Consider the following 27,690-nt stretch of genomic DNA (forward strand, 5'->3'; position numbering starts at 1 on the left):
ACACGTATTGGTAGAAATGTAAGAGTCCCTATGAGATATAAGGAGTTTATATTAAATTAAATATACCTGAATGTATTTATAAGTGTTCATGTTATACATAGGTGTATTAGTTATTGAATAATGCAATAATGTTTTCAGTGTATTTAGTATTTGTATGTTTTTTTTTTTTTTTTGTTACTCTTTAATGTATTTTGAAAGAGGGGAAATGTGGTAACGAGGCTACTGGTATCGTAGCAACGATACAGGGGATTGCATAATGGGGGTGAACAGCTGTTGAAACGACAGAGTAACTCTTGATCTCAAAATAAACAGTAGTAAGCCTTATTTGTACATTGTTTTATTTTAAAAGAAGGACTAAGAGTTTGTTAGGGGGTTCCTCCCACCCACAGGTAAATGCTACAAAGCTGAGCCCTCAACCAGCCTTACTCAGAACATGTTATGGACCTGCAGAAGAACAGAAGAGGACTAGACCTACTATCTTTGACCTGAGAGGAGGCCTGAAGGACTGGACCTGCTTCATCTTGTATCAAGGACAAAGAAAATGACAAGGAAAATTAAGAGGACTCTAAGGGTCAGTTGGCTGACCACCATTGTGGTTACAGGGACACAGCAAGTTGCAAGAAGCCATTTCCTGGAAATTCTCAGCTTACTAGTAGCAACTGCAACTTGGACACTGGACTTTGCTGGTGGCCTCTCCTCATACCCTAAGACTCTGTCATTAACCCCCTTTCCCTGAGGTCCTAAGGGCCTTATAGGTGTATTACTGTGGTTGTCTGGGACTGCTATTAGAGCCTTGCTGACAATATTTTCACTTAAATCTTTAAAAAATTAATATCTCTTGTTCCCCATTTTTGTTTTGGTGTAATTTTCCTTAATAGACTATGGTCTATATTTAGAACTTGGAGTGAGGTATTTGTTGTGTTGTGTTTTCTATGTGTTAACTGTATTGGTACTTCTAAGTGCTTTACATAGTTTTGTTAAGTAAAGCCTTTCTGCTTTGCGCCATAGTTACTGGAGTTAAGCTCAGATTTAAATTACTGAGACCTTTAACTGGATCTAATAAAATAGTGAATTTATTAAGTGTGGTGGACATCAATGTACCATAACTAATAAACCATTTTCTCTCAGGCTGTAATGTAGACAAAAAAACAGGTGGTGGATAGGCAGCGAGCCCTATGTATGTATTAAGGGCGAGGTAAGATGTTTAATTTCAAACATATTGCTTCAAAATGTGTTTGCAAGGAGGTGGATGTCCACATTTAAGGGCGTGATGGCAAAGAAATATTAGATAATAACCTGTACATTAGTCTTTAGAATTGCACTTGTCTGGGTGTGATGGATAAATATTAGTGTTGCGGATCTAGGAAATGTATTAACCGTTTTAACAACAGGACATTCCCTACAGCATAAGTATGTGAAACTGCACACAAAATACTACATTGCAGACAATCTAGTCCAAACACCAACTACGTCCTTTTCTTCAACCACAAACTCACTTTTTTGCAGAGCAATATGGCGCGCGCAGTTTGTATGTGTGTTGGCGAAGTTAGCGCTCGAGATCTTTATTAGAATACGGGGTTTTACGTAACGACGTCGGTGACTCGCTGTAATTATTGGCTGGCTGGAAGGACCTGCAGATGTTGCATCGCGGAAAACTTCACCTAAATTATTTACTTCTGACTGTGAAAAAAGACATCGGCAGTTCAGCCTTCCATCTCGTAGATTAGATTTTTTTTTTTAGCTGCAGCACTCTTTTCTCACGACGGCGTGACTTGCTCCCTGCTGTACATCAAAGTTTGCTTTAACTACCTTCCAGGACCTAGGTTTTATTTTTCTTTTAAATATGGCGGCGTCCAGCCAGGTAAGCGTGACTGACTGTTAGTGGTTGTACAGGTCCAGTTTATCTCTGATATTGGACAAAAAGTACAGAGACAATCTGAGCGGTAGTGTCTCTGAGGCCCAGGGTTATTATGTAACTGTAGTTGCGCTGCAAAATGTGCACGTCTTTGTGTTATACTTGATAGATGCGTTTTAGGTCGGGCTTGACAATTGCCGGAATTGGTAGAAATGCACTCCGGAATTAGCGTAAATTGAGGGCGCCAAGATGGGCCAGGGGTGGAGGTCACGAGGAGCGGAGCCTCAAAATCAAAATGTGATGGTCAATTTAAACAGCTATGTAAAAAATGCAAAACACTGGGAATACGGAGATATGTTTCAATATAACTGTCCTAAACTGCTTAATTGCTTTCAAAGATGCTGCATTTTAAAATATCTTACGAGGTTATAACAGCTGCTGCAGAGATCATTGTGTGCCCAGCAATTTGAGGGGATTTTTAATAGTGGTAAGATAACTTTAGTCGTTAACTGAGTTCTGGGAGATCACAGGTTTGTATTTTATTTAGATAGGTAAGTGGGCTACTTCTTTTGACAGACTAATTTGTTAGTTCCAGTTCATAAGTTGCAACCCTTCCGATGCAGCATAGTAATCTATTTAAGATATTAAGGTGCTGCATGCAAACTGTAAGTAATGAGGTCGGATCCTTCTAGTTTTTTTCTCATTCTGTTGTTGTTCTAAGACACAAATAAGGCTTCTTTGGGAAGTAATAAGCCTCATTCGCACAGACAACCGCAATCAATGTGTTATGTTTTATATTCGGACTTTGTGTTTCTCCCGACCATTCGCTGTTAACACATAATATCTACAAGCATAGATGATGTATGAATCCTACATTTTAAAATCCTCATTGTTTTATGTAAGATTTCCTACATTGATTTACACACTTGATTATTTGTGTGTGATTTAAAGCACTCTGACACCCTACGCTGGTATGAGTAAAGGTATAAAAGAATACAAAAAAAAAAATACTATGTGTCACTTACATCAATATTTGTGCAATTATTCATACAGGCAGATCAATCTTAGCTTCCTACAGTACAAGCATATCTCTCACAGGGGGATTTGAATAAAGATAAAAAACCTGCCTCCAAATCGTAGTTTCGCTTAAGTACTTGTGAAGTGATGACAAGATGTGTGCCTTTGTTTCCTTCTTTTGCATTGGTGTGTAGGTTTTAGGCTCCAAATGGCTCCCAGCCAGGATGATCTTTAGACACAAAGAGGGCTGAAGGCACTTTAAGCCAGGCCTTTGTTATGGACCAGCTGGATGGTTAAGAAAGAAAATCCTCCCCTCAGGTTACTGCTCAGAAGGCATGCAGACAATGTGGGGGTGCTGACGAATTATGTCTGGATGTTGGGAAATTACACCAAGGCAAATACAGCATGTTTCCATGGGAAATAGCTGTTGGAACCTGGATCCCGCAGGGTCCCTTTACTTTACAGCACTGCTGTCTGCATTCTTCTTTTATTTTTTTTAAAGATCTTTATTTTCAGTTTAATTATGAATCTGTTCAAAAGTACAACTTCAGGTAGTTCAAGTTACAAGCTGTCTGCATTCCTGAGAACATTCTCTGACCAAAAAGAGTTATGATTTTTATGTTTCAAAAATGGCAATTAGTGTAGTGACATCACAGGAAGAACCATCGCATAACTCTTGACCAGATATTGTCATTACAGGAAATTACACCTCATTGCATGTGATCCAGCTCAGTAAAAATAAATGGTTGTATATGATACCATGGAAAATTACAGGAATGATCTCTAAGAACTTTGGATCATCACACAGACCAAATGGCCGAGTGTGAATCAGTGTCATTAAAGTGCCCACATAGAATGCAGTGGCCCAACAGCACTCTCACTGTGCAGTGCTATGCAAGGACTGTCATTGCAGTGACTGTCATTTTCATTGCAGTACACATGCTCACTTTTTTCTCTCTCTCACACACACGGACACAACTGTAAGTCAAAACATCTAGTTCTACTTACATAAATGGGATTGTCAACCTTGCTTAGCTCAAAACTATGGGGTTTCTCACCTTCCTAGTGACCTCGGTTGCTCTCAAATGGTTAAGAAAATGAGCAAGGTCTTAATATATGGAGTGGTACTGCTGAATTTTAATTGAAATAAACAAGACTAACGTGAAGGCATTGTGATTTCAGAAGATAAACATATTAATTTGATTTGGTCCAGTCTCTTACTCTGGCATATCCCCAAACCTTCAAAATAACCATTCTCTGTACAGTAGGTAACAATGTCTAGCTACCCAGCAAAACATAATGAGAAGGTGTCCTAAGGTACTCAAATCCCATGGTGTTATTGCTTAACCAAAAGGATACCTCTCACCATTGTGAAAACCACGGCCTGGAAATGAATACTTCCAAAACTAAATACATGGTGTTTGGTGACCCTAAACAAAAAATAAGGAGGAAGATATGTTTGGAAGGAGAGGTCCTGGAGAGAGTAACTGACTTTGATTATCTGGGACTAAGATTGGAGGACTCCCATAAATGGCAGGCACATTTATCGAAGTCTCTCATGAGTTTAAAACCAAAATCTGGGCGTATCTTAAGGTATGCTGCTAAATCCCCCAGCTTCGCAATTACTCCTGCAATAGAAATATACAAAGCCCAGGCAAGGGGTGGAGTATTATACGGTGCAGAGCTATGGGGTTATTGTAATTTGAATGATTTGGAGAAAGCAGAATTTTTTTTAAAGCCTTACTAAAAATACCGGAAAGGTCCCCTACTCTGCCTATTAGGTTGGATTTTAATCTTCCCCTATCTCGCATATTGCCACCTTAAGGCCATTGATGCACTGGATCAGGATATGGTCGTTGTACACTTTTGGGACATATAGAGCTGGGCTTAGTGCCCTGATGAGTATGCAAGCCGTAAAGAAAGTCAGGTGGTGTAGTTATGTCAGAGAAACCTTTTTTTAATCTTGGATTGGGGAACTTTTGGTTAGATTACTCTCACCTCCCAAAAACTGCGTACAGATCCTGAAGAATGCATATTGGCTGAGTGTCCAAGTGAAAAAATTAGCGGAGGTTCCTTCGCTTAGCTTTACTGATAGTTTTCTATCTTTGAAATGGCATTATGAATTTGAACAATTTATGGACTTGATTACTCTCCTTTAGCACATGTGCATTACATTAGATTTAGGTTAGGTACTTTGCCACTTTATTCTTTTACTTGTAAATGGACAAATTCCTTTTCGAATAATGCTCTATGTCTGATGGGATGTGGAGCTGTTGAACACACAGCCCATGTTTTATTTTGTTGCCCTGCTTATTCAAGGCAGAGAGCACGCTAGCTTATGTGCAGATCCATGGGCTTTAGGAGTGGGATATAAGCCTTTAGGATCCTTCAATCTAATGCCCATGGTAACGTGGTATGTGCAGTGGCAAAAGTATTAGAGGCAATTTGGCCCATTAGATGTAAAGCTTTGAAATGTCAATTCTTATACCCAGTACTTTGTTATGAGTCAGCGATTGTAAGTTGGAAGCTAATATCCCAGTGAGGTCATATGAGAAACAGTTTTTAACCGAGAATATGTGATGTGTTGTGCTTTTGCAGATATGATTTTTAACATTGTTTGTATTAGTCCTACATGCTTTTATTACATTGTACTCTTTTTCTAAATTAGGATTTTATTTGGTAGAATTGATATATTTATTGCATGTTAACATTAGTCAGCGATCTTATCACTTTTCTCTTTTATTATTATATTATCTGATGAGTTTATGTAAGTGTCTGTGCTTTTATGGTATTTTTTTCTTACCGAAATAAAGCTACTACTACTACTACTACTACACTCACCATTCCCTAAATAATTCTCAGGCATAATTAATTCAGGCCTACTGCCAGTGTTTAGGGTGATTAGCTTTAATGACTATGGTTTTCTGTCTTGCAGTCACCATTGGGGGGTCCTTAGTTTCTTGTTTTTGGCCACCCAGCAGCGACAGCTCTCAAGGCTATAGGGTAAAATAAGGATCATCATCTGTGCAACACAGCCTAAAACAGACACATTGGGCATCTGGCTCCCCCAATACCACCATTACAGTAGCTACACCAAACCCAGAGCCCAAACCTTGAACAGTCACAAGTGATTTTTAGAATGCCATTCCACACAATGTTCGGCCATTGCAGAAGAGCGGCATCAGTCTTGGCAGTTTTTACTGTAGATCAGTGGTCAGAACGACTCAGCCAGCAGCCTGTCTTTTAATGTTTCACCTCATTGCACTCCCTAATGGAGCAGGTACCCATGTACGAACAGGTGCAGAGCCCTCTGGCTCTCACCATCGATCCAGTAGGAGCAGATCAAAGTCTATAACTGGGCTGGAAGATCACCAACTGCACACAAAATATGATGGAGCTCTCAACATTCCACAGTGGTGTTGAGAGTGAGAGCTAGAACTTGTAGGAAACTGGCACTTGTTGTAGTTACCCCCCCACACTTTTTCATTGATATTGATGCTGACTTGACTGAGAGGATGCTGGGTTCCTGCTAACCAGGCCCCAGCACCAGTGTTCTTTCCCTAAAATGTGCCATTGTTTCCATAATTGGCACAATTCTGGCACATAGATAAGTCTCTTGTAAAAGGTACCAGTGGTACCAAGGGCCCTGTGACCAGGGAGGGCCCCTAAAGGCTGCAGCATGCATTGTGCCACCTTAAGGGACTCCGCACCTAACACATGCTTACTTCCATTGCAAGTTGTGTGGGTTGGTGGGGAGAAAAAGGCAAAGTCGACATGGCCTCTCCCTTAGGGTACCATACCGACAATACACTGCCTGTGGCATAGGTAAGTCACCCCTCTAGCAGGCCTTTCAGCCCTAAGGCAGGGTGCTCTATACCTCAGGTGAGGGCATAGCTGCAGAAGCAATATGCCCCTACAGTGTCTAAGTCCATTCTTAGACATTGTAAGTACAGTGCGGCCATATTAATTATATGGTCTGGGAGTTTGTCATTACGAACGCCACAGTTCCATAAAGGCTTCACTGAATACTGGGAAGTTTGGTATCAAACGTCTCACCACAATAAACCCACACTGATGCCAGTGTTGGATTTATTCTAAAAAGCACACAGAGTGCATCTTAGAGATGCTCCCTGTATTTTACCCAGTCCTCTAGTGTAGGACTGACTGGTCTGTGCAAGCCTGCCACCAGCAGACCCCACGTGGCGAGGGCCTTTGTGCTCTTTGAGGCCAGAAACAAAGACTGCTCTGGGTGGAGGTGCTTCACATCTCCTCCCTGCAGTAAATGTAACACTTGGCGGTGAGCCTCAAAGGCTCAAGCCTCGTGATATAGTGCCCCAGGGCACTCCAGCTAGTGGAGATGCCCGCCCCCTGGACAAAGCCCCACTTTTGGCGGACAGATCAGCGGGAAACTTAAGAAAAACAAGGAGGAGTGACTTCAGCTGGGACCACCCCTAAGGTGTCCAGAGCTGGAGTGACCCCCTCCCTGCAGAATCCTCCATCTTGTTTTGGGGGACAGGGACCAATAGGGTTAGGAATGTGCCCCCGTCCCCAAAGGGAGCCACCCTCACGGACAGTAGCCATTGGCTACTGCCCTTTGACCCCTGTGGCACCCCTAAATCATGTATTAAAGGGCTTCCCTGAACCCAGCTCACCAGATTCCTGATGACCTGACATGAAGAAGAAGGACTGCTTAGCTGAAACCCCCAGCAGAGAAGAAGGAAGACGACAACGGTTTTGGCCCAAGCCTTACTGGCCTGTCTCCTGCTTCAAAGATCCTGCAAAAGAACAGTGACGCATCCAGAGGGACCAGTGACCTCTGACAAGCTCCAGAGGACTGCCCTGCACCCAATAGGACCAAGAACTCCAGTGGACAGAGGCCCTGTCCAAGAAGAAACCAACAACTAAGGACTCGCACCTCACTCCGAATGCGTGAGTGATAACCACTCTGTACCCGAGGCCCACAGCCCTTGTCCAGGTGGCCCAACCAGCTAGAGAGGATCCCCAGAGCAAGTGCCCACCCTAGGTCTCTCCACCCACCCACGACAAGGCCTGCAGAGAGAATCCAGAGGACCCCCCTGACAGTGAAGCTGCAGACGAAGATTTCCAATGCCTAAAGACATGCTGCACCCACAGCCCCTCCACCTCAGAGAACCCGACCTTCGGTGCAGCAATGTTTTGCAGGCAACACTCCTCCCTGTCCAGCCTGTGGGCTGCCCGAGACGAACCCCTGGACCTCGCCTGCTGCCTCTGCGTGACCCTGGGGTCCCCTCATAGACCAGCATTAGAAGTTCAATGTCCTGTTTGCACCCTGCACCCGGCCACCCCTGTGCCGCGGAGGGTGTGTGTTTGGTGCCTATTTGTGGCCCCTTCAGTGCTCCTCTAATCCCCCCCGGTCTGCTCTCCAGAGTCGCAGGTACTTACCTGCAGGCAGACCTGATTCTGAGTACCCCCAGTCTCCATAGGAGCCCACGTTAAAATTGCTCATCTTTGACCTCGGCACCTGGCCGGCTCTGTGTTGCTGGTGATGAGTGTTTGGAGTTTACTCGAACCCTAACCGGTGGACTTCCTAAAACCCGGAGATTGAAACTGTAAGTGTTGTACTTAGGTGCAAATCGAACTAACATGTTTTGCCCCCAGGAACAGTTTATGAAAATTGGAGTGTCCATTTTTAAAGCACATTATTGCCAATTTGTTCAAAAACTGTATAACTTATCGATTTCAAACAAAGTACTGTTGATGCATGTGTGATATACCAATCTATTGAAGGACTTACCTGCAACTTGAATCTCTTGGTTCTAAAAATAAATTAAAAAATATATTTTTGTTCTATAAAAACTATTGTTCTGGAGTTAAGTCATTGAGTGTGTGCTTCTTCTATTGTCTGTGTGTGTACATCAAATGCTTTGCACTACCCTCTGATAAGCTTAACTGCTCGAGCACACTACCACAAAAGAGAGCATTAGTATTATCTACTTTAGCCTCTCTTAAGCCTCTAGGGAACCACTCGACTCTGTGCACAATATATCTCATTTTGACATAGTACATACAGATTCAGCTTCCTACGGACCTCATTGGTAAAGTACTCAGCAGTGCAACAACCTTCCTTTCCCCATATGAGTGGCTTTCAGAAAAAGCTATGCATAATCTGAGACAGTTCCGAAAATTATCCTTGAAAAGTGATTATCCATTCTGTAAACTTCTAACAAAATCCTGTTACTCTGGAGAAGCAATAGTATAAATATTTTAAAGTAGATGTGGAATTACAAACGCACTTTGTTGTAAATCAGAAGTGGGAGGCAAAGATTGAAATAGGAGCAGAACAAATTAGAATACTTTACTTGGTGATGTCCAAATAACAAATATTTGCAGAAACTCGATTTCCAAACATTACTATTTGTACACTATATAGTTTCATCAGTGAAACTGCATGTCACTTGGAAAGTTTGTGGCTATTTCAATGTAAAATGTGCTGATTGGAAATGACAGTACGCTACCACCTTAGGGTTTAGTTACATATATTTATTAAAAGTGAAAGATTTGAACCATGATTAGAGAAACATTCTTGCCCACACCAATGACAATGCTGTTATTAAACTAAGAGCAGGGCCACTGGAATTATGCAGCAGGAGAGGTCCAAATTATGCGGCAGGGTTGCATAAATTATGCTGCAAGAAAAGCCAAATTATGCAGCATAATGCTGCACATTTTGTAATATTACTTTGTTATTTTGTCATTTTTAAACTTGGTAAAACTCTTTAGGCATTGGGTGCACCTCATTCGAACCAATGTAACTCCCAAATTTAGCAGAAAGCAACAGTAAGGTGACAAGTCCAGCTTTGAAAAGGGACTTTCACTGTGCTGCAACGTCATCGCATATTTAGCAGCTTTTTTCAAACTGTCAGAACTAGAAAAAAAAATTCTGTTAAAATCGGCAGATTATACAGTAGATGATGGAAAATGTGGCAAACCTAGAACTATGCAAAACTTGCCGCTGCCACTCAATTGAATAATTCCAGTGGCCCTGACTGAGAGGCAAGTCAGGCGTTATGTGTATCCTATATGCAGCTAATTTAGACTATTAAACAGGATTTTTTGTACAATATTTATGTTTAAGATCTCTTTTAGTTTGTAATATTAAACAACCAAGGAAAAATACAGCACTTCCCACCTACATCCAGTAGCGGATGGGGGACTTCATCCTAGCAAGCGGGAAGAAAAAAAAAAAGGGTGAGGAAGTGGTAGTTAAAACATTTGTGGTGTTGACCAATCCTATGTAAAACCAGTGTGAAGTAATGGGTTAGGCCTGTGTTGCGGGAGTCACTCCTCCATTGTCTCCAGTATCTAACTCCCCTATATTCTGTCTGTGTTGCATGTGGTCAGTCGGAGAATATGCAGATATTGCGGGCTCGTCCACTCCCTAAACTCCTCCAATAAGTATCGGATACACAGGCCCCACATTTTATCAAAGAGGGGCAGCTGGTCCGACACCGCCGCTGTCAACTTTTCCATACCCATTATGTTCCATAGTTTATGTAATACGTCGGTGTGTGTGGGTATGACCTCTGAGCCCCAGTGTGAAAGTAGCAGGTTTTTAGCCACCCCTAGGGCTAGTGTAATGGTGTGCCTTCTAAGCGAGTGGAGATGATATGTCTGCGGGTTAGGGAGTCCCAATAGTACATAGCTGGGGAATCTTGGGATGTTGGTGTCGTAAAATTCGTCTACCACCTGTAGGACGGCTTCCCAGAAGGAGACACTTTTGGGGCATTGCCACAGCAAATGGGTAAGGGTGCCCTCTTGACCACAGTCACGCCAGCACTTACTGTTGCTGTGTGGTCTCCATCGGGCAACCCCCACGGGCGTATAATACCAGTAATGAGCAATCTTTAGGAACATTTCTTTAGTTGACACATTGCGTGTGGTGACTCATGCTCATTGTAAGATAGCCCTCCATTCCCTGTCTGTGAATGAACAACCACACTCTGATTCCCATCTTCGCCTGGCTGACGTGTGGGGTAGCATAGGGGGGTAATCAGGAAGGTGTGTAAGTCCAACAAGGGTTGTTTGTCCGATATGCGCGTAAGCAACCATCTTTCAAATGGAATGAGGGGTCTGCTCGCTTGAGGTCGTATCAGTGTGGATGTCACCCGATGATGGACTGCTAAGTATTGCCAATATGCCATGTCCAGAAGGTCATACCCCTCCTGTATCTGGGCGAAGTCCATAATCCCCTCCGCATCGAAAAAGTCGCTAATTCTTTTACAGTTAGTGTCTTCCCCATGATGCGAACGAGGTTTCGCTCTGTGCAGGTGGGAAATCCGGATTCCCGATAAATGGGGTCTGCAGTGAGACCAGGGTGGGCAGTCTTTTCCTCTCTTGGACCCTGTGCTACGACTCCACTGTGGCCTGTAGGATAGGGGAACTATAGACACCCGTTGGACAGTGCTCCTTAGGCAGCCATGGGATCTTCCAGGTATGTACCCCAGCTACGGCATGGTCAATAAAGCACCAGTGTTTCTCAGTGTATGGCCGTGACCATTCTACTGTGTAACGCAATTGGGCTGCATGGTAATAACTCAGCAGGTGTGGGATTCCAAGTCCCCTATCAGCCTGGGCTAAATATGCATGAGTCTACCCCATCCTGGCTTTCTTGCCAGCCCATATATAGTCCCAGATATATGTTTGTATTTTACGCAGTACACCGGAAGGCGGCCGCCAGGGTAGAGTCTGCATGACATAGAGCACCATCGGCAAGAGCATCATCTTGACCGCGGCTAGGCGTTCCAGCCAGGAGAGGCCATACGCCTTCCACCCTGCCAATTCTGTTTGGGCGTTCTGCAGGAGCACATTAAAGTTGCAGTGTGCAGTAGCTCCTAGGGTAGGAAGGATCTGTAAACCCCATTATTAAATCCCAATAGTGGCTCAGGAGAAAAGCAGAGATGCCTCCAATGTGGCCCTGTCTGCCTCTGGTAGCGTAAGATTCAGAATGGATAACTTGTATAAATACGTTTTGAAGCCAGAGACTTTACTGAAGGCTGTCAACTCCTCCATACCTGCCGAGAGGGTAGTCTGTGGCCGGGCCAGGTGAAGAAGCACATCTTCCACATAGAGGGCTAACTTGTGTGCCCTACCACCCATGGGTATGCCTTTGTGGGGATGTGCTCCTATGCGTTCAGCAAAGGGTTCCATGTATAAGGCAAACAATAAGGATGATGCGGGGCAACCTTGCCGTGTGCCCCTGGAGACAGGGAACTATTGAGAAAGGGTTCCTTCACACTTACTGCCACTCTGGACGTATCATAGTTACAGCGTAATCCAGTTACAGAACGTGAGACCCAAACCGCAGCACTCCATAACTACATGTAAATATGGCCAGTGCACCCGGTCAAAGCCTTTCTCCGCATCTATAGAGAGGAGTATGGCCGTCATTTGTGATTGTTGAATTTTGTCCAATAAGTGGCAGAGGCGCTTAGTATTATCAGCAAACGATGTCTCGGGATAAACCAGGTCTGATCCGGATCTACTAAATGCTGCATGTAGGGACCCAACCTGTGGGCTAGAACGCCGGTGAAAATCCCTTAGTGTCCGCATTCAGCAACATGATGGGGCGATAGGAGGAGCACCGTCTTGGGTCTTTCCCCGCTTTGGGGATGACCGTTATTGTACCAGGTTGCTTCGAAGTGGGTAGGGGAGCCAGCAGCACTCAAAGCATTGTAGAGCCTTGCCAGTATGGGGCCCAGTTGGGCTCCAAAGGCTTTATAACATTCTACCCGAAGCCATCAGCACCTGGAGCCTTTATTGCCTGGAGGCGCTGGATGGCCGAAAGCACCTCAGCGGGGGTAATGTCCCCATCTAGTGCATCTCTAGCCACCTGTGGTATCCAGGGCAGGGGAATCGAGTCCAAATAGGTCCCCACTCCGTCTGCAACAAAATCTTCGGCGGCATAGAGGAAAGTATAAAACTCTTTGAATTGTTTGAATATTTGGTCCACCTGGCGCATCAAGGAGTCGCGGGCAGAGTCAGCTCTGCCACCCTCCTTTTCATCGCCTGCGACTGGAGGCGGTGTGCTAGCAAGTGACTAGCCTTATTCCCCCCCCACGTAGTACTTTTGTTTCGTACGTAATAAGGCATGTTCCGCTTTGTCAACATCTAATGCTCTTATCTGTTTTCGGGTCGTGTTTAGAAGTCTCCTGGTCACCATCGACCTGTGTGCCTATGTGAGGCCTCCAAGTCCCGTATAGAGTCCTCTAGCTGCTTTAATTTGTTATGTATGATTGTGTTAAGTGTCCCGCTATGGCTATAAGTTGATCTTCAAGAACCACTTTAAGTGCCTTCCATAGTGTACCAATTGTGATCTCTGAGGTATCGTTTATGATTAAGTAATGGTCTATTGTATCCCGAATTTCAGCTAATGTCATCGTATGTGAGAGCTTTAGTGTTATGGAGCCAGTGTCTCCTATTCAATGAGGTTGTGGGGAGAGCGAGCTGCAAAGTAATTGGAGAGTGGTCCGATCTCTAAACGGGACACTGTGTTACTGAAGCATGGTGAGGAAAAAGTCTATTTGGGGGTACGTTTGGTAGGCCGCTGAAAAGAAGGTGTAAGCTCTGTCTAGTGGATGGTGTAATCGCCAGGTATTTGTCAAGCCTGACTTGCCTAGCCAATCCCGAAAGCCTTTTGAAAAGGCTCCTGACTGATCATGTAGTTGGGGATACCTGTCTAATTTGGAATCCGAGACTATATTAAAGTCTCCCCCTATAATGACATCTATGTTCGGTGTAAGGAGAACTCTCCCTATGGCTTCTTTAAGAAAACTTTCCTGATGGTCACTGGTGCCATAGACATTTGCCACTGTTATTGTATGATCGTGGTTGATAATATGTATGTACAGGAGTCTCCCGAGTATCTCTGCTTGTGTGCCCACTATCTTTCCCAGGAAATGTGTGCCAATCAGAATCGCTACTTCCACCTTCCTGCCCTGCCCCGATGAGTGGTACTGATGGTCATGCCATCTTGACCGTAGTCGTTTCCAGTCTACTCTTAGCAGGCAGCTTTCCTGTAACAAGCAGATATTACATTTTATCTCCCAGAGCAATGAGAGAATGGCCAACTTCTTCATAGGAGCGTTAAGTCCCCTTACATGAAGATTAAGTATGCGTATCATTCAGTGTTATGTAGCTAGTGTTAGGTTATATCCCAGCTGTCCAATCAAAGGCCCCACAACCCAGAGAATGGCATCTACCTGTTTCCTTAACACAGACAATACACCTGTTATGGTCACCACCAAAAGGGTAGAAAAGCAAATATAAACATTTAATGAACAATGAACAAAGTTTCCTGCCTGGGAATGGGGCCAAATACTTCTGTGGGGTACAGTTTGTCGTCATATTCTGATGCGCCTCATCCTTTGCTCTAGAGTTGTGGCCTCCGCCGGTCTATTGACATCAAGTACGTCCGGCTTTCTATGTGTGACCGTCCAACAACGAGAAACTCAGTGGGGCCTTTTTTTGCAGTCCTGCCCATCAGGCAGGCAGCACAGTACAAAAGTTGGGTGGGATAACCCTAATGTTCTGAGTTGGCTTCTGATGCACTGTCCAGAGTCCGCAGGCTTCTGAGAAGTGCAGAATCTCTTTTTTACTTTCCAGGTTTGTTGGCTTGGGTGCTTTATATCTACATGCTCTGGCTTCGCGGCGTCCCCCACCTCCCATACTCCTCCCCCCCCCCCCTCCTCTGCGTGTGGTTGCTGGTCCTGTGCGGGATCCCCCGGTGCAGTCTCCCATCCTCAGGGGCAAATCGGGTATATCCTGGGCCTCCTCCATCATGCGGACGCTTCGAGTTTCGTTCTGCCAGAAAAATTGTTGGCAAAAAGGATGACCCCCATTTATATCTGATTTCTTTCTCCCTGAGGGTGTCAGTAATGGCCGAAGAACTCTGCGGTGCTGCAGTGTCACCAAAGAGAAATCCTGGAAGAGGCCTACGTTAAGGCCCTCAAACTCGATTGTAGCCTGGTCACGGACTGCCGCTAAGATGGCCTCTATCTGTCGATAGTAATGTAGACAAGTGAGTATGTCCTGAGCTTGTCCCGGGGTACGGGCAGACTGGCCCGCCTGGTGGGTCCAGTGTAGTACTATGTCCTGTTCTTTCAGAGTGGGGGCAATGTGCAATTCACCTCTGTTGCTATTTCCTGCTTTAAGGTAGCAAAGTCCCCAATGAGGACACCAAATAGGTGCTCTAGGAGTGCCTTCATGATGGGGGCGTCATCACTCCCTGCTGGGCCCGATCCTGTGGCAGTGCCCCCCCATCACGACCGGTTGCCTGGAAGGCTCTAGCTTTTTTAGCAGGAGTCTTTACAAAGAGGTCTTTGAGAGGGCCGCCCTTCTTAGAGTATCTCTGGGAGTTCATTGCGGGTGGGTGAGGGTGTTCTACGCAACAGGACCCACTGGTTAGGATATCTAGGGCTAATTGACATAGTCTGTGCTGTCCTTGACAGATGATTACTTGGCCCTTTCTACTTCTTGTCCCCACCGCCACTCCGCCAGGCCCTGGCGCAGGCCCACCAGCCAGACCCGGTCACCAGGCCAGCTCGAATCAAGGACTCAGCTGCACGCTCCCGTGAGGGCCCCATGCCAGGCCCCCCTGTCTGGCTGAAATGTGTGCTTCAAGTTATTGTCCCCTCCAGGCCTCCAGTCGCATGCGTCTGTGCCTGCTGAACGGCCCGGGCTCACCAGAGGCGCACCCACAAGAGTTGATCTGACTCGCTGTCGGTGCAGGCTCTGCTCCACTTAGAGGCGGCACTCTTCACTGCTCCCCGCGATTGTTGACACCGGCCTCATCTCACCGTGGCCCATCTGCTGCTGCGTTAGGCCTCCAGGTGCCTGCAGGGAGAAGGTGGGTGCCCCGGTCCCAGGGAATTCCACCGGCAGCGCAGATAAAGGGGAGGGGCAGGAATCAGTGTTGCTGTCCCCGTCTCCTCCTCACCGCCTCTCTCATCCCCAGCTTGGCGGCTCAGCCCACCGCTCGGCACAGCTGCTGCCTCTCATCTCCAGAGGCCTGGGTTCACTGCTACACTACAGCACACACCGTCTCTGCTGCTCTTCACCTTTCAGGACAGAGCCCACTGGTCTCAGAAGTTCCCAGGGGCAAAATGGATGCCTCGGATGGCTACCGTATAGACCTGAACTGCTCCCAGCCAGTCGCAGATTGCGGAGCTTTGAGGAGATGCTCCTATGCGGCCGCCATCTTCTGCATTAACATATTTAAAGGTGCTATTGCATGTGATAATGAAGAAAATGGCAACTCAGTGAATTAAAATATTAGTTTAGGATTACGTAATTTGAAACCAGTTCATGGGTCAAGAGCATTACATTTAGGTCGAGTAGATTATTTAAGTCACTAGACCTGCAGGTCTAGAAACATTTTTATGATTTTTCGAGGCCTGACATACAAAGTATTTGTCTGTTTAAGGTGTAAACTCGTCTAAAACTGGACTCCCATAGTCTTTCTAGACAGGCAGTCCGGTCACATGCTTCAGGCCAGGTTGTCAGTAAGCAACATAAACATTTTGGAAACATCTGTGCCTCTTCACATACAAAATATGTGGCTCTTTAATGTGACTCCATTTCGGGCAGCCCTGCAGTTTATCCATTTCTCCTTAAAACCTGTGTTCTCAGTCTCGTAAGAATTCCACCTCTTCTCTGCACATTCAAAGTACTTGTTTAAAGCACTTCAGTATTGTGCAGCACAGCAACTACCCCATTCTTAAAGACTGTGCCTAAATCCTCATTCTCATATGGATCCCATTGAAAGCGTTTTCAAGTACTCTATATTCATGTGCACTTAGCTGCAAGAGGTGTAGCATAATGGCTACAGCTACTCACCACTCCAATCTACAGCACTCCAGTCCACCCCAATCCACTCTACTCCAGTTTAAACCACTCTAACCCAGTCCACTCCCGTCTACCCCAGTCCACTACAATCTACCCAACTCCTCTCCAATCTCTCCCCTTCCCTTTGATCTAGCCCAGCTAAATCCACTGCAGTCTACCCCTGTTCACTCCAGTCAAACCCATTCTACTACACTCCATGTTGACCCACTTTACTATACCCAGCTCCACTCCAGTCTACCCCACCTCACTCACTTCTACCCCAGTCTACCCTAATCCACACCAATACGCTCCACTCCGGCCTACCCCACTGTACTCCTATCTACTCCAATCTGCCCCTCTCTGCTACACTTCACTTCAATCTACCCAATGCTGCTCCAGTCTATCAAACTGCACTCCAGTCTATCCAACCACATTCTACCCCACTCCACCCAGTCTATCCCAATCTACCACACTCCAGTCTACTCCACATTATCCCAGTCTACCGATCTCTACCCCAGTGTATCCCACTCTAGTCTATCCCACTACACTCCAGTTTACCCCAGTGTACCCCACTTTGATCTACTGTACTCCAGTCTATCCAACTCCACTCCATTCTACCTCCCACTACCCCAGTTTTCCCCAACCTAACCCAATCTAGCTCACTCCACTCCACTCCACCTCAGTCTGCTCCATTTCACCCCAACTTGCTCCACTCCACCCCAATGTGCTCCACTTCAACCAAGTCTACCCCAGTCTCTACCTACTCCACGCCATTTTACCCCACTCCAATCTGCTCCACTCTAATCTAATCCACTCCACTTCAGTCATCCCCAGTGTACCCTTCTCCAGTCAACCACCCTCTCAAATCTATCCCACTCCACTTTACTCCAATCAACCCCAATTATGTTTTTGATAAAGTGCTTCTCCAACCTACAAACTGCATTTTCTTTAAGGTCAATATCTCTTAGACATTGGTCAGCTCTTCAGACAGGAGAAAGAAATATCTTCAGCTATAGGAGCTTTAAGCTGTAAGAACTTGCACCTATAAGTTACAAATACGTCACCATTCTCTTCTTTCCCAGTCTAAGTAAAAGTGTACATTCACTCATTTCATTGAGTAAATGGCTCACTAGAATTTCTTTTGAGAGAATGGCATGAATGTTCAGTGCTGTATGTTAGGCGCAGCACAAAAATCTCTGTGTGTATTCAGCTACTCTAGTGGTAAGAATTAACTTTTGGTGGAGTTTGGGTGTAGTGGGGGAGCTTCTCTGTGCCTTTGCTGGTTCAGTGTGTGTCGGTATGTTACCATTTAGCTGGGAAATGTAGATCTTTGTTGTTCTTAGCTTTAGCCTGAACCCTTCTGCCATGGGTTATCCTTGTGTAAATTAGGCAGTGGCCTTTGTGCATTCATCTGCTGGTCTCATTATCAAACTCGCTTATGCAGAGTAGTGCATACTCCTTCTACTTCCCTGGGCAACACACTAGTACCCCTGCCTGCTGCAGTGCTGTAGACAGTCACTTAGCAGATCCATAAAGTGGTATTGGAGCAGGTTCTGGTTTAGGAATGGAGCAGTGTAAGAGGGAGCAATAGTTCCATTTGCAGCCCACAAGCTCTGCCATGATGTGCTGCAGTGATGTTTCTGAATGCTGTGCTAGAAAACGTTTATGATGCAATGCTGACCAGAAAACTGTTGAAATTGTTGTGTTAAACACAAAGGAATAATGACTTGGGTCAGTACTGAGTGAAAGTCAGTCTGCTCTGCAACAAGAGCAACATCTTCCCAATTCAGAATTGGCAAAAACAGACTGCAATTTGCATTTCATATTTGCTATCTCCAGCACCACAAATCCAGGCCCTTACTCACTTAATCTGAAGTTCAATACTCAGAACGCCTCCTACTTTGTTGTTACCTTTTAGAAGAACAGTGTCATTTTAATTGTATACAGGTAAAAATCTCCCAAGAGTAGGTTACATATTTTCGATTTTCAGTGATGTCTAGACCCTTTTTACTCTTGGTCCTTCTAGGTAAAATATGGATAGGGAACTTTTAACTGCATATGTGCTGTCTCCTAGGATGAACTATGATCAGCAGAGATTGTGGTGATGAACAGTTGTGAACTGAAGAGGCTTAAGCGTTGGTGTATGCAGTTCAGAGTGCACCATTTGCACTATTATCCAATAAACCCAACACACATTGTGGTTTTAACTGGTGGTTTAGAGAGTCTATAAATGCTTGATTCATCCGGTCTATTCCAATAGGGGCATACACTGTCTTTGTACCACACTGCGTTATTGGGAAGTTACAAGGAATTGGAAATGGATATTACTCACATGAGGAGGACTTATAAGGGTTTGTTTCCCAGGGGAATTACGTCCTCCCAGACTTTCCCAAATGAGGTGCTTATTTAGAGTCTGGTGGACACGGTAGTTCACCATAAAAAAGACTGAGTACCCTGTCAACCAAATGCTTGCTTACCCCACTCTATTGAGTCGGGGGAACAATCATGTTACTGCTGGTGGAGTTTCTGCTGGCTCCCCTGTCATAACCCTTAGACCAGTGGACTGACTGACATTAGGGCGAATGGAAACCATCCGCCCTGTTGAGGGTGGACATTCTAACAGCATTTTTTTTCCTGTTTTGGTTGCAAGGGAAAGCTCTCTAAAACAGTAAATAGGATGAATAACACCCCATGTGCTGGGACAAACTGCCAACATGTTGGGCCCCTTTATTTTGTTTTTATTAACTTGCACCTTGAGAGTTTGTTTTTGGAAAAACAAAAAACTTGGCTGTGCCGGTATGTTGAACACGATGTCCTTACAACATGTCTAGAGTAGCCTGCCTGGCAGAGACCTCTAAATGTGGCAGGCTGTAGTCCATCAGGGCTGTGGAGTACATCCCTCCTCTGACCAAACCGAATGGAGCACAGCCTGCCAGACATAAAATAGCCCCCAGGTCTAGAGTCACCCAACATGTTCTATCATACAGGGTCATTACATCGGGTCTGGTGCAACTGTCCCCCTGCACATATACAAAGGAGTCAGAGTAATAGAATCAAGACAACACTGGTTATATTTTAACTCCAGCTCCCAGAGCTTCCTAGTCTAGGGCAATGAAGGACAAAATACTGCATTGACAGCACAGGGACTGTGTGTCTACAGAAAGAGAGTTAATTTCTATTCCTTCCCTCATGAAACATATGTGGGGTTTGGTTGCAGGTGTACCTATGCCATGATACCATCCCGGCACCATCGCCTGGAAGAACACCGGGATAGTGGCCATTGCTCACTCAGGAATGCCCAAGTTAGTGTCTCTGTGTTTGCCCACTTCCTCCTCTCATCAAGTCCCAGTCATGAGCAGGATCACAACCTACCTTGGAATGGTTGGATTACCAGATATCCCAATAGAACACCATCATACTACTCCTCTTAAATTTGGCAGTTACACCTTTGTCTTACACACTGACTTCGCTAACACATTATCTCTGTTGTAGTGGAAGTGTTTAGGGGTATTCTAGTATTTGCAGTACATTTTCTTGTTAATTTTCAGTCTTGAGTACCGTGGGCTTTACTCCAGTTTTCATGTAATATGTTTAACATAAAATCTTACCTTTCGTACACACAGGAGGCCTGTCCGGCTGAAGCTCCAACACAAATCGAGGCTCCAGATCAGGTACCATGCGTTGATAAATTTAATGTTTCTTGTTAAATGGTGCGGGAGTGGCTCAGGCTGTTTTGGCTCCTTTTTTCTCTTGATGATTTAGGATGAGTGTGGAAAAGGTGTGCTTGCTAGGTTTGTAGTTAGATCTCCTTTCTTTTCTATATACATTTCATTTAATCTTTAGAAATGGTAGTGACCTCCCTAGGCATTGTGACGTACTGTAAAATGAAAGCACAATAACAGAAGATACTGTTCTTGTGGGACATTTGAGGTTTGTTTGACAGACTGGCGCATTCCAAAGGTCGGCGGGGATAAGACCAAGTTAGTTGCATTATTTGAAATGGACTCAATAACAAGTCTCAAACCTATGCAGTGGTTACATTCTTGAGAGTGCCCATGTTCTGTTAAATGTACAGTCCTGTCAAACAGGCAGTTCCATCTGTTGTGGGATTATGGCAGTTAATGTGTTTTGTCAGACCGATTTTCAGTATCGACTTGTATAGATTGCTTCTGAGAGAGCTTTAGTTTCTTTGAACTTAAATGTGCATTACTGTTAGATGTTCTACACTTGAATTCACACATGTATACTGACATGAAGCTATTACAATTGAAATAAAATTATTATGTGTTAAAATGTGTTTTCCTGACTTATATTTAACTAGGCTTCAGCCTCGAAGCAGTCGTGTTCAAAATGGATGCTGAATTAAGATGTTTGTTCTGTGTTTATATTTTTTTCTTGACACTACATGTAGCAAGAGGTACATTTTTGTTTCTGTATGACATATTATTCTTGAAAAACTCACTATAGGAAGCCTTTTGCCACATATCCCAAGGTTCTTCCTCCTAAAAAACTGCAATCTTTTAATTCCCAATGGTTCTCTGTTGATAATGTAACTAGTTTGTTCTAACACCACCGGACGTCTTTGGAAAGGCAGTCCGTATTCATTCATATCATGGGTTAGTGCTAAGGTGATAGGGTTATATGATGTTTTAGAATATTGCAATATCATTTCTTGAAACTGTGATATTTTTTCTCATACCATGCTGACTTACAATTTCAGTAATTTTCTATGTTAAAACTGTATATAAACCCTTTAATTTGGCTTTGATCAAGATCTTTTTGGTCTCTACTAGGGATACTAGCCAATATTCTTCTGATTTTGGTGCACCTTCGACGCCAGGGGCCTGATCTTGAGGTTGGCGGGCAGCCCAGTGCTCTGTCAGGGAGACAGAGTAAATTGCTTTGTCAGGTTGACGTCAGTGACGTCTGCTACATTGAGAAATGACAGCCAAGTGGCTGACAGGAACCGCTGTCACAGTGGTTCCGGTTCCTGTCAGTACTTTGTGAACTTAGGTGCAAGGTTCTGTCGACATGGCTAAACCCAGCACCAAACTGTTTTCTTTTGTATTTTTAAAAAGAAAATTCTAAAGTTAAATTTATTTTTTAAAAATGCAAAAGAAAATGCTCCCCTCGCCATTAGAATCACTCCCATGGCGAGGGGAGCATTTTGCATATTTCACTGCGGTGGCAGTGATGGGCAGTGAAAACTGACCTCTGATTCCACCCATCTAAATCATGTGGGCAGAATTATAAGTCTGCTTCCTAGGGCCCTTTCTCCGAAGGCCAGTCGGAGAAGCTTAATCACGGTGTAGACCGAGTAGTCTATGGTACGCCCGCATCTATGGTCTGTCCGCATCTAAATTGGGCGGGTTGACCTTTATCTTGGTGGTAGATATACTCAGTTGCTGATGCAATGGAGTATACACACTACCAAGCTATAAACCAGCCATTTAATCTATTTCTGGTTTTGACTATCATTTTGTACTATTCCTATTGCTGAGAGCCTTGGTGACAAATGATTTCTATGTTTTTTTTAATTGAGATAGCTATTGTGTTTGTATTTTTCAAATTTCTGTGTCACACTTTAACTTTTAATAAACATACATGTTTTTTCTAAATTCTAATCTCAAGCTCCATCTTTGAGTCTTTCCTTACTGACTGTATTTTGAAATGCTGTTTTAAATCTTGTCTCTGGGGACATATGATCTCATAGACTTTGAGGTTAACACCATCACGGATCCACCCATTGTTTGGACATGCCAAAGTTGTGCAGATTTTCTGTGGGTGGAGCATGCCTACTCTTCTCACAATAACTACTCACAGAAGCCCCAGGGCCACACAACGTTTCATTCACACATCCTAAAAAACGAAGGTTACCCTGTGAGCCCAGAGCATGTTGGTTAGAGAACACAGCAACAACATATAGCTACTATAGAGTTATTGAGTTTTATAGAAAAATGTCATCAGTAAGGTCATGATGAAGATAATGCTTATTGGGGCAAATGTGATCAGCATGTCATTGTAAAGCTGTGCCACCCTCACCCTTGAACGGTCCCTCCCACTTTAGTGAGCTTGAAAATCATGCAAGCCTGTGGAGTGTTCTTCTGACTTTGAACCTCACTGCTGAACTTAGGTATCAAGGTGAGCACCATAATTACACCCTTCCCTTTCTGTGAGTTTGGCTTCTCGCCCCTTAAACCACGCCGTGCGAGACCGGCAGTGGTGGCAGTATTCTCTGTAGTCGGGGGCACAAGACTTTTCACCTGCAATTCTCGGGAGAGACTGTCTACTGCCCTCCATACAGTGTAAGATTTTGCTCAACTCTCTATAACTGAGGACCTTTGCCTTCATTATGTCTAGGACTTTAATGATGAGTACGATTGAATGTCGTGTGCACATGAGTTTTACGTATTTTGAATCGATTGGTGAGTGCTGAAGTCCAATAGGGTCTACTTGTGTGTATTGTCAGGTTGCTTCTTTTAAAAAGTGTACTCATAGTCATCTTCGTTCCCAAAACTGGATGTGCCTGGGTGGAAGCGATACAAACCATTCCTATTTGATTCTCCTCACGCAAAGACCAGAAACCTTTCAAATATACCACATTAAGAAGTCCTGAAGTTTAGGTATAAAACAACAAGGGATAACAACACAGCAGAGAACATGCAGAACAAGCAAGAATATTTTCCAAAACATCCCCAGCCAATGTTCATGTGTTTTCGTATAAAGATACGTTTATGGTAGACTGGTGGGTGCTGTGTCGGCTTAACTATTTATACCGAGATACAAACGATCATGCTGTTTTGAATAAAACTTTTTTATTACTGTTCCCAAAACATATTTGTATGTCTGTCTATGTATCTGTCAGCCTCTCCAGAAATATGTTTGTCTCTCTGTATATGCATACCTGTCCTCTGTGTATGAATATATCGGTCTCTGTATTCCTGCATGTCTGTATGTAGCCAGCTATCTGTCAACGAGTGTATGTATGTGTCTGTATGCCTTACTTTGTGCATATGTATTTATATGTTTCTTTCTTCCTTTTCTTTCCTACCTGTGGAATGTATTTTCTACAAAGTTCAGTGTATTTGTATGTCTGCCTATCTCTGTTGTGTCTACCAGTTATGAAAGCAATTTGCTGTCCCTCAGCATCCTGTGAATCAGCGCTAGTATATTCATTGACCACCAAACCCTGTGCATCCTATCTAGTGTTGAATAACCGATTTTCTGCTTGTTATGTATGCACAGCCATCACTCCATTCTTATATTTGTATGAGGAATTTAAGTGCTGTGTGGCAACTGCTGTAATTTTATTTCAACTCCCCCATTTGTCTCAGTGGCAAAAGGGGATTTTTCTTGCCACCCTGCATCAACATCCAGTAACCAATGAGACTTGATGATTACCGTTTCTGGGTATATGGATCATTTATTATTTTTCACAAGGTTGGGTGGCTGAACAAGTATTCCTTTACAGTTGTGTGCCATCCACTGTGGGTGTTTCATGACCGGGGACTTGACCCAGGTATCACCCAGAGGGGAGCAGTGGCTAAGTACAACCCTTGTTTGACAGCATCTTTATACACTCTCCACAAAAGTCGAATATAAAGAAACCTTTTGGCATGTGCTGTTTTTAGTTCTGGCTTGACAGCTCTTCCGTCGCAATACCCATTGTTGCCAATTATTTAAAATAGTCTTAGAGTGACCTTTATCTCTGCCGAGAGGAATATTAAATTATTCAAAAAACAATTTTAGATTTTCATTAGTTTCCCCTTTTTACCAACACTACAGTGCAGAAGACTTTGTAATTTTAATTTAACATCCCCCAAGTCCAATGATATTCTGAGCATATTTTAACCAGGGCAATCTACCTTTTGCAGTCTTCTGCAAGTCATTCCAGACTTGCAGTTTAGATGATTGTCGACTCCCTTTTGTGTAGTGATTGGGTGCCCAAAGCACATAATCGCGGATTCCTGTGGTGATGTAAGTGTCAAATTGTTCTATAAGAACTTTATCCAGACTAAGGCAACACACTCTACGCCAGTCGCAATCCATCTCATCCACAGTCTCCATACCATTCAGATCACCGCCGCCAGACTCCTCGTCGACCTCCCTCACATCTCCAACATCCCACTTCACCTTGCCTCAGAGAAGCTCCATTGGCTCCCCATCCAGAAACCTCGTCAGTTCAAGTTTCTCACCCATGCATTCATGGGTGTTAGACCTGGCAGCTTTTTGGCGTGTTTCCCCTGTCTTTTTGCCTTCTGACCTCCTGGTTTTGTACTCTGTTTTTGCTGGTTTACTGTCTCTGCGCACTTCACCACTGCTAATCAGTGCTAAAGTGCAAGTGCTCCCCATATAAATTGTACTGTGGACTGGTTTATCCATAATTGGCATATTTGATTTACTAGTAAGTCCCTAGTAAAGTGCACTAGAGGTGCCCAGGGCCTATAAATCAAATGCTAATAGTGGGCCTGCAGCACTGGTTGTGCCACCCAAATAAGTAGCTCTATAATCATGTCTCAGACCTGCCACTGCAGTGTCTGTGTGTGCAGTTTTGACTGTAACTTCGACTTGGCAAGTGTACCCACTTGCCAAGCCTAAACCTTCCCCTTTCTTGCATGTAAGACACCCCTAAGGTAGGCCCTAGGTAGACCCCAGGGCAGGGTGCAGTGTATGGTTAAGGTAGGACATATAGTAATGTGTTTTATATGTCCTGACAGTGAAATATTGCTAAATTAGTTTTTCACTGTTGCAAGGCCTGTCCCTCTCATAGGTTAACATGGGGGCTACCTTTAAATCTGATTAAAGTGTAGATTCCCTTTGGGAGCGGATGGACATGTGGAGTTTAGGGTCTCTGAGCTCACAATTTAAAAATACATCTTTTAGTAAAGTTGATTTTAAGATTGTGCGTTTGAAAATGCCACTTTTAGAAAGTAGGCATTTTCTTGCTTAATCCATTCTGTGACTCTGCCTGTTTGTGGATTCCCTGTCTGGGTCAGTTTGACAGTTGGGCTGTTCACACCTCTCCTCTAGACAGTGACACAAAGGGGGCTGGGGCGTAGCCTGCATATCTTGATTAGCCATCTGTGCTGGAGGGGAGGAGTGGTGTAAGGAAATGCCTCCTTGGCATGGTTACCCCCTGACTTTTTGCCTTTGCTGATGCCAAGTTATGATTTGAAAGTGTGCTGAGGCCTGCTAACCAGGCCCCAGCACCAGTGTTCTTTCCCTAACCTGTACTTCTGTTTCCACAATTGGCACACCCCGGCATCCAGGTAAGTCCCTTGTAACTGGTACCCCTGGTACCAAGGGCCCTGATGCCAGGGAAGGTCTCTAAGGGCTGCAGCATATCTTATGCCACCCTGGGGACCCCTCACTCAGCACAGACACACTGCTTGCCAGCTTGTGTGTTCTAGTGGGGATAAAATGACTAAGTCGACATGGCACTCCCCTCAGGGTGCCATGCCAACCTCACACTGCCTATAGGTATAGATAAGTCACCCCTCTAGCAGGCCTTACAGCCCTAAGGCAGGGTGCACTATACCATAGGGGAGGGCATAAGTGCATGAGCAAAACCTTAGACATTGTAAGTGCAGGATAGCCATAAGAGTATATGGTCTGGGAGTCTGTCATGTATGAACTCCACAGCACCATAATGGCTACACTGAAAACTGTGAAGTTTGGTATCAAACTTCTCAGCACAATAAATGCACACTGATGCCAGTGTTCATTTTATTGTAACATACACCCCAGAGGGCACCTTAGAGGTGCCCCCTGAAACCTTAACCAACTACCAGTGTGGGCTGACTAGTTTTAGAAGCCTGCCACACACCAGACATGTTGCTGGCCACATGGGGAGAGTGCCTTTGTCACTCTGTGGCTAGTAACAAAGCCTGTATTGGGTGGAGGTGCTTCTCACCTCCCTCTGCAGGCACTGTAGCCTCAAAGGCTCGCCCCCTTTGTTACAGCACCCCAGGGCACTCCAGCTAGTGGAGTTGCCCGCCCCCTCCGGCCACAGCCCCACTTTTGGCAGCAAGGCCGGAGGAGATAATGAGAAAAACAAGGAGGAGTCACTGGCCAGTCAGTACAGCCCCTAAGGTGTCCTGAGCTGAGGTGACTCTGACTTTTAGAAATCCTCCATCTTGCAGATAGAGGATTCCCCCAATAGGGATAGGAATGTACCCCTCTCCCCTCAGGGAGGAGGCACAAAGAGGGTGTAGCCACCCTCAGGGCTAGTAGCCATTGGATACTAACCCCCCAGACCTAAACACACCCCTAATCGAGTATTTAGGGGCTCCCAGAACACAGCAAGATAGATTCCTGCAACTTAAGACGAAGAGGGACTGCTGAGCTGAAAAACCTGCAGAGAAGACGGAGACACCAACTGCTTTGGCCCCAGCTCTACCGGCCTGTCTCCCCACTTCTAAAGACTCTGCTCCAGCGAATCGTTCCACAGGGTCCAGCGACCTCTGAAGCCTCAGAGGACTGCCCTGCATCTAGAAGGACCAAGAACTCCAGAGGACAGCGGCTCTGCTCCACAAAGACTGCAACTTTGCAACAAAGAAGCAACTTTGAAACAACACACGTTTCCCGCCGGAAGCGTGAGACTTTGCACTCTGCACCCGACGCTCCCGGCTCGACTTGTGGAGAACAAACACTACAGGGAGGACTCCCCGGCGACTGCGAGCCCGTGAGTAGCCAGAGTTGACCCCCCTGAGTCCCCACAGCGACGCCTGCAGAGGGAATCCCGAGGCTCCCCCTGACCGCGACTGCCTGCTTCAAAGATCCGAGGCCTGGTAAGGACACTGCACCCGCAGCCCCAGGACCTGAAGGAGCTGACCTCCAGTGCAGGAGCGACCCCCACGTGGCCCTCTCCCTTGCCCAGGTGGTGGCTACCCCGAGGAGCCCCCCCCCCCCTTGCCTGCCTGCATCGCTGAAGAGACCCCTTGGTCTCCCATTGGATT

At 44.9% G+C, this 27,690-nt stretch overlaps 1 protein-coding gene across 2 annotated transcripts in view; it reads left to right on the forward strand.

Moving 5' to 3' along the window:
* Window positions 1-1,598: 1,598 nt before the first annotated feature.
* The window catches only part of WDR55 (WD repeat domain 55), a 219,813-nt gene continuing 193,721 nt past the window's right edge, over window positions 1,599-27,690 (forward strand). Inside the window, exons 1-2 of one of the 2 annotated variants that reach the window (XM_069199396.1) lie at window positions 1,599-1,861; window positions 20,356-20,403. In XM_069199396.1, the coding sequence (XP_069055497.1) occupies window positions 1,844-1,861; window positions 20,356-20,403 (66 nt within the window). In that variant the 5' untranslated portion in view covers window positions 1,599-1,843. The remainder of the gene's footprint in view (window positions 1,862-20,355; window positions 20,404-27,690) is intronic. The other variant, XM_069199395.1, reaches the window with a different exon arrangement.

Source organism: Pleurodeles waltl, chromosome 7 (genome assembly GCF_031143425.1).
Source record: "Pleurodeles waltl isolate 20211129_DDA chromosome 7, aPleWal1.hap1.20221129, whole genome shotgun sequence".
Taxonomy (NCBI): domain Eukaryota; kingdom Metazoa; phylum Chordata; class Amphibia; order Caudata; family Salamandridae; genus Pleurodeles; species Pleurodeles waltl.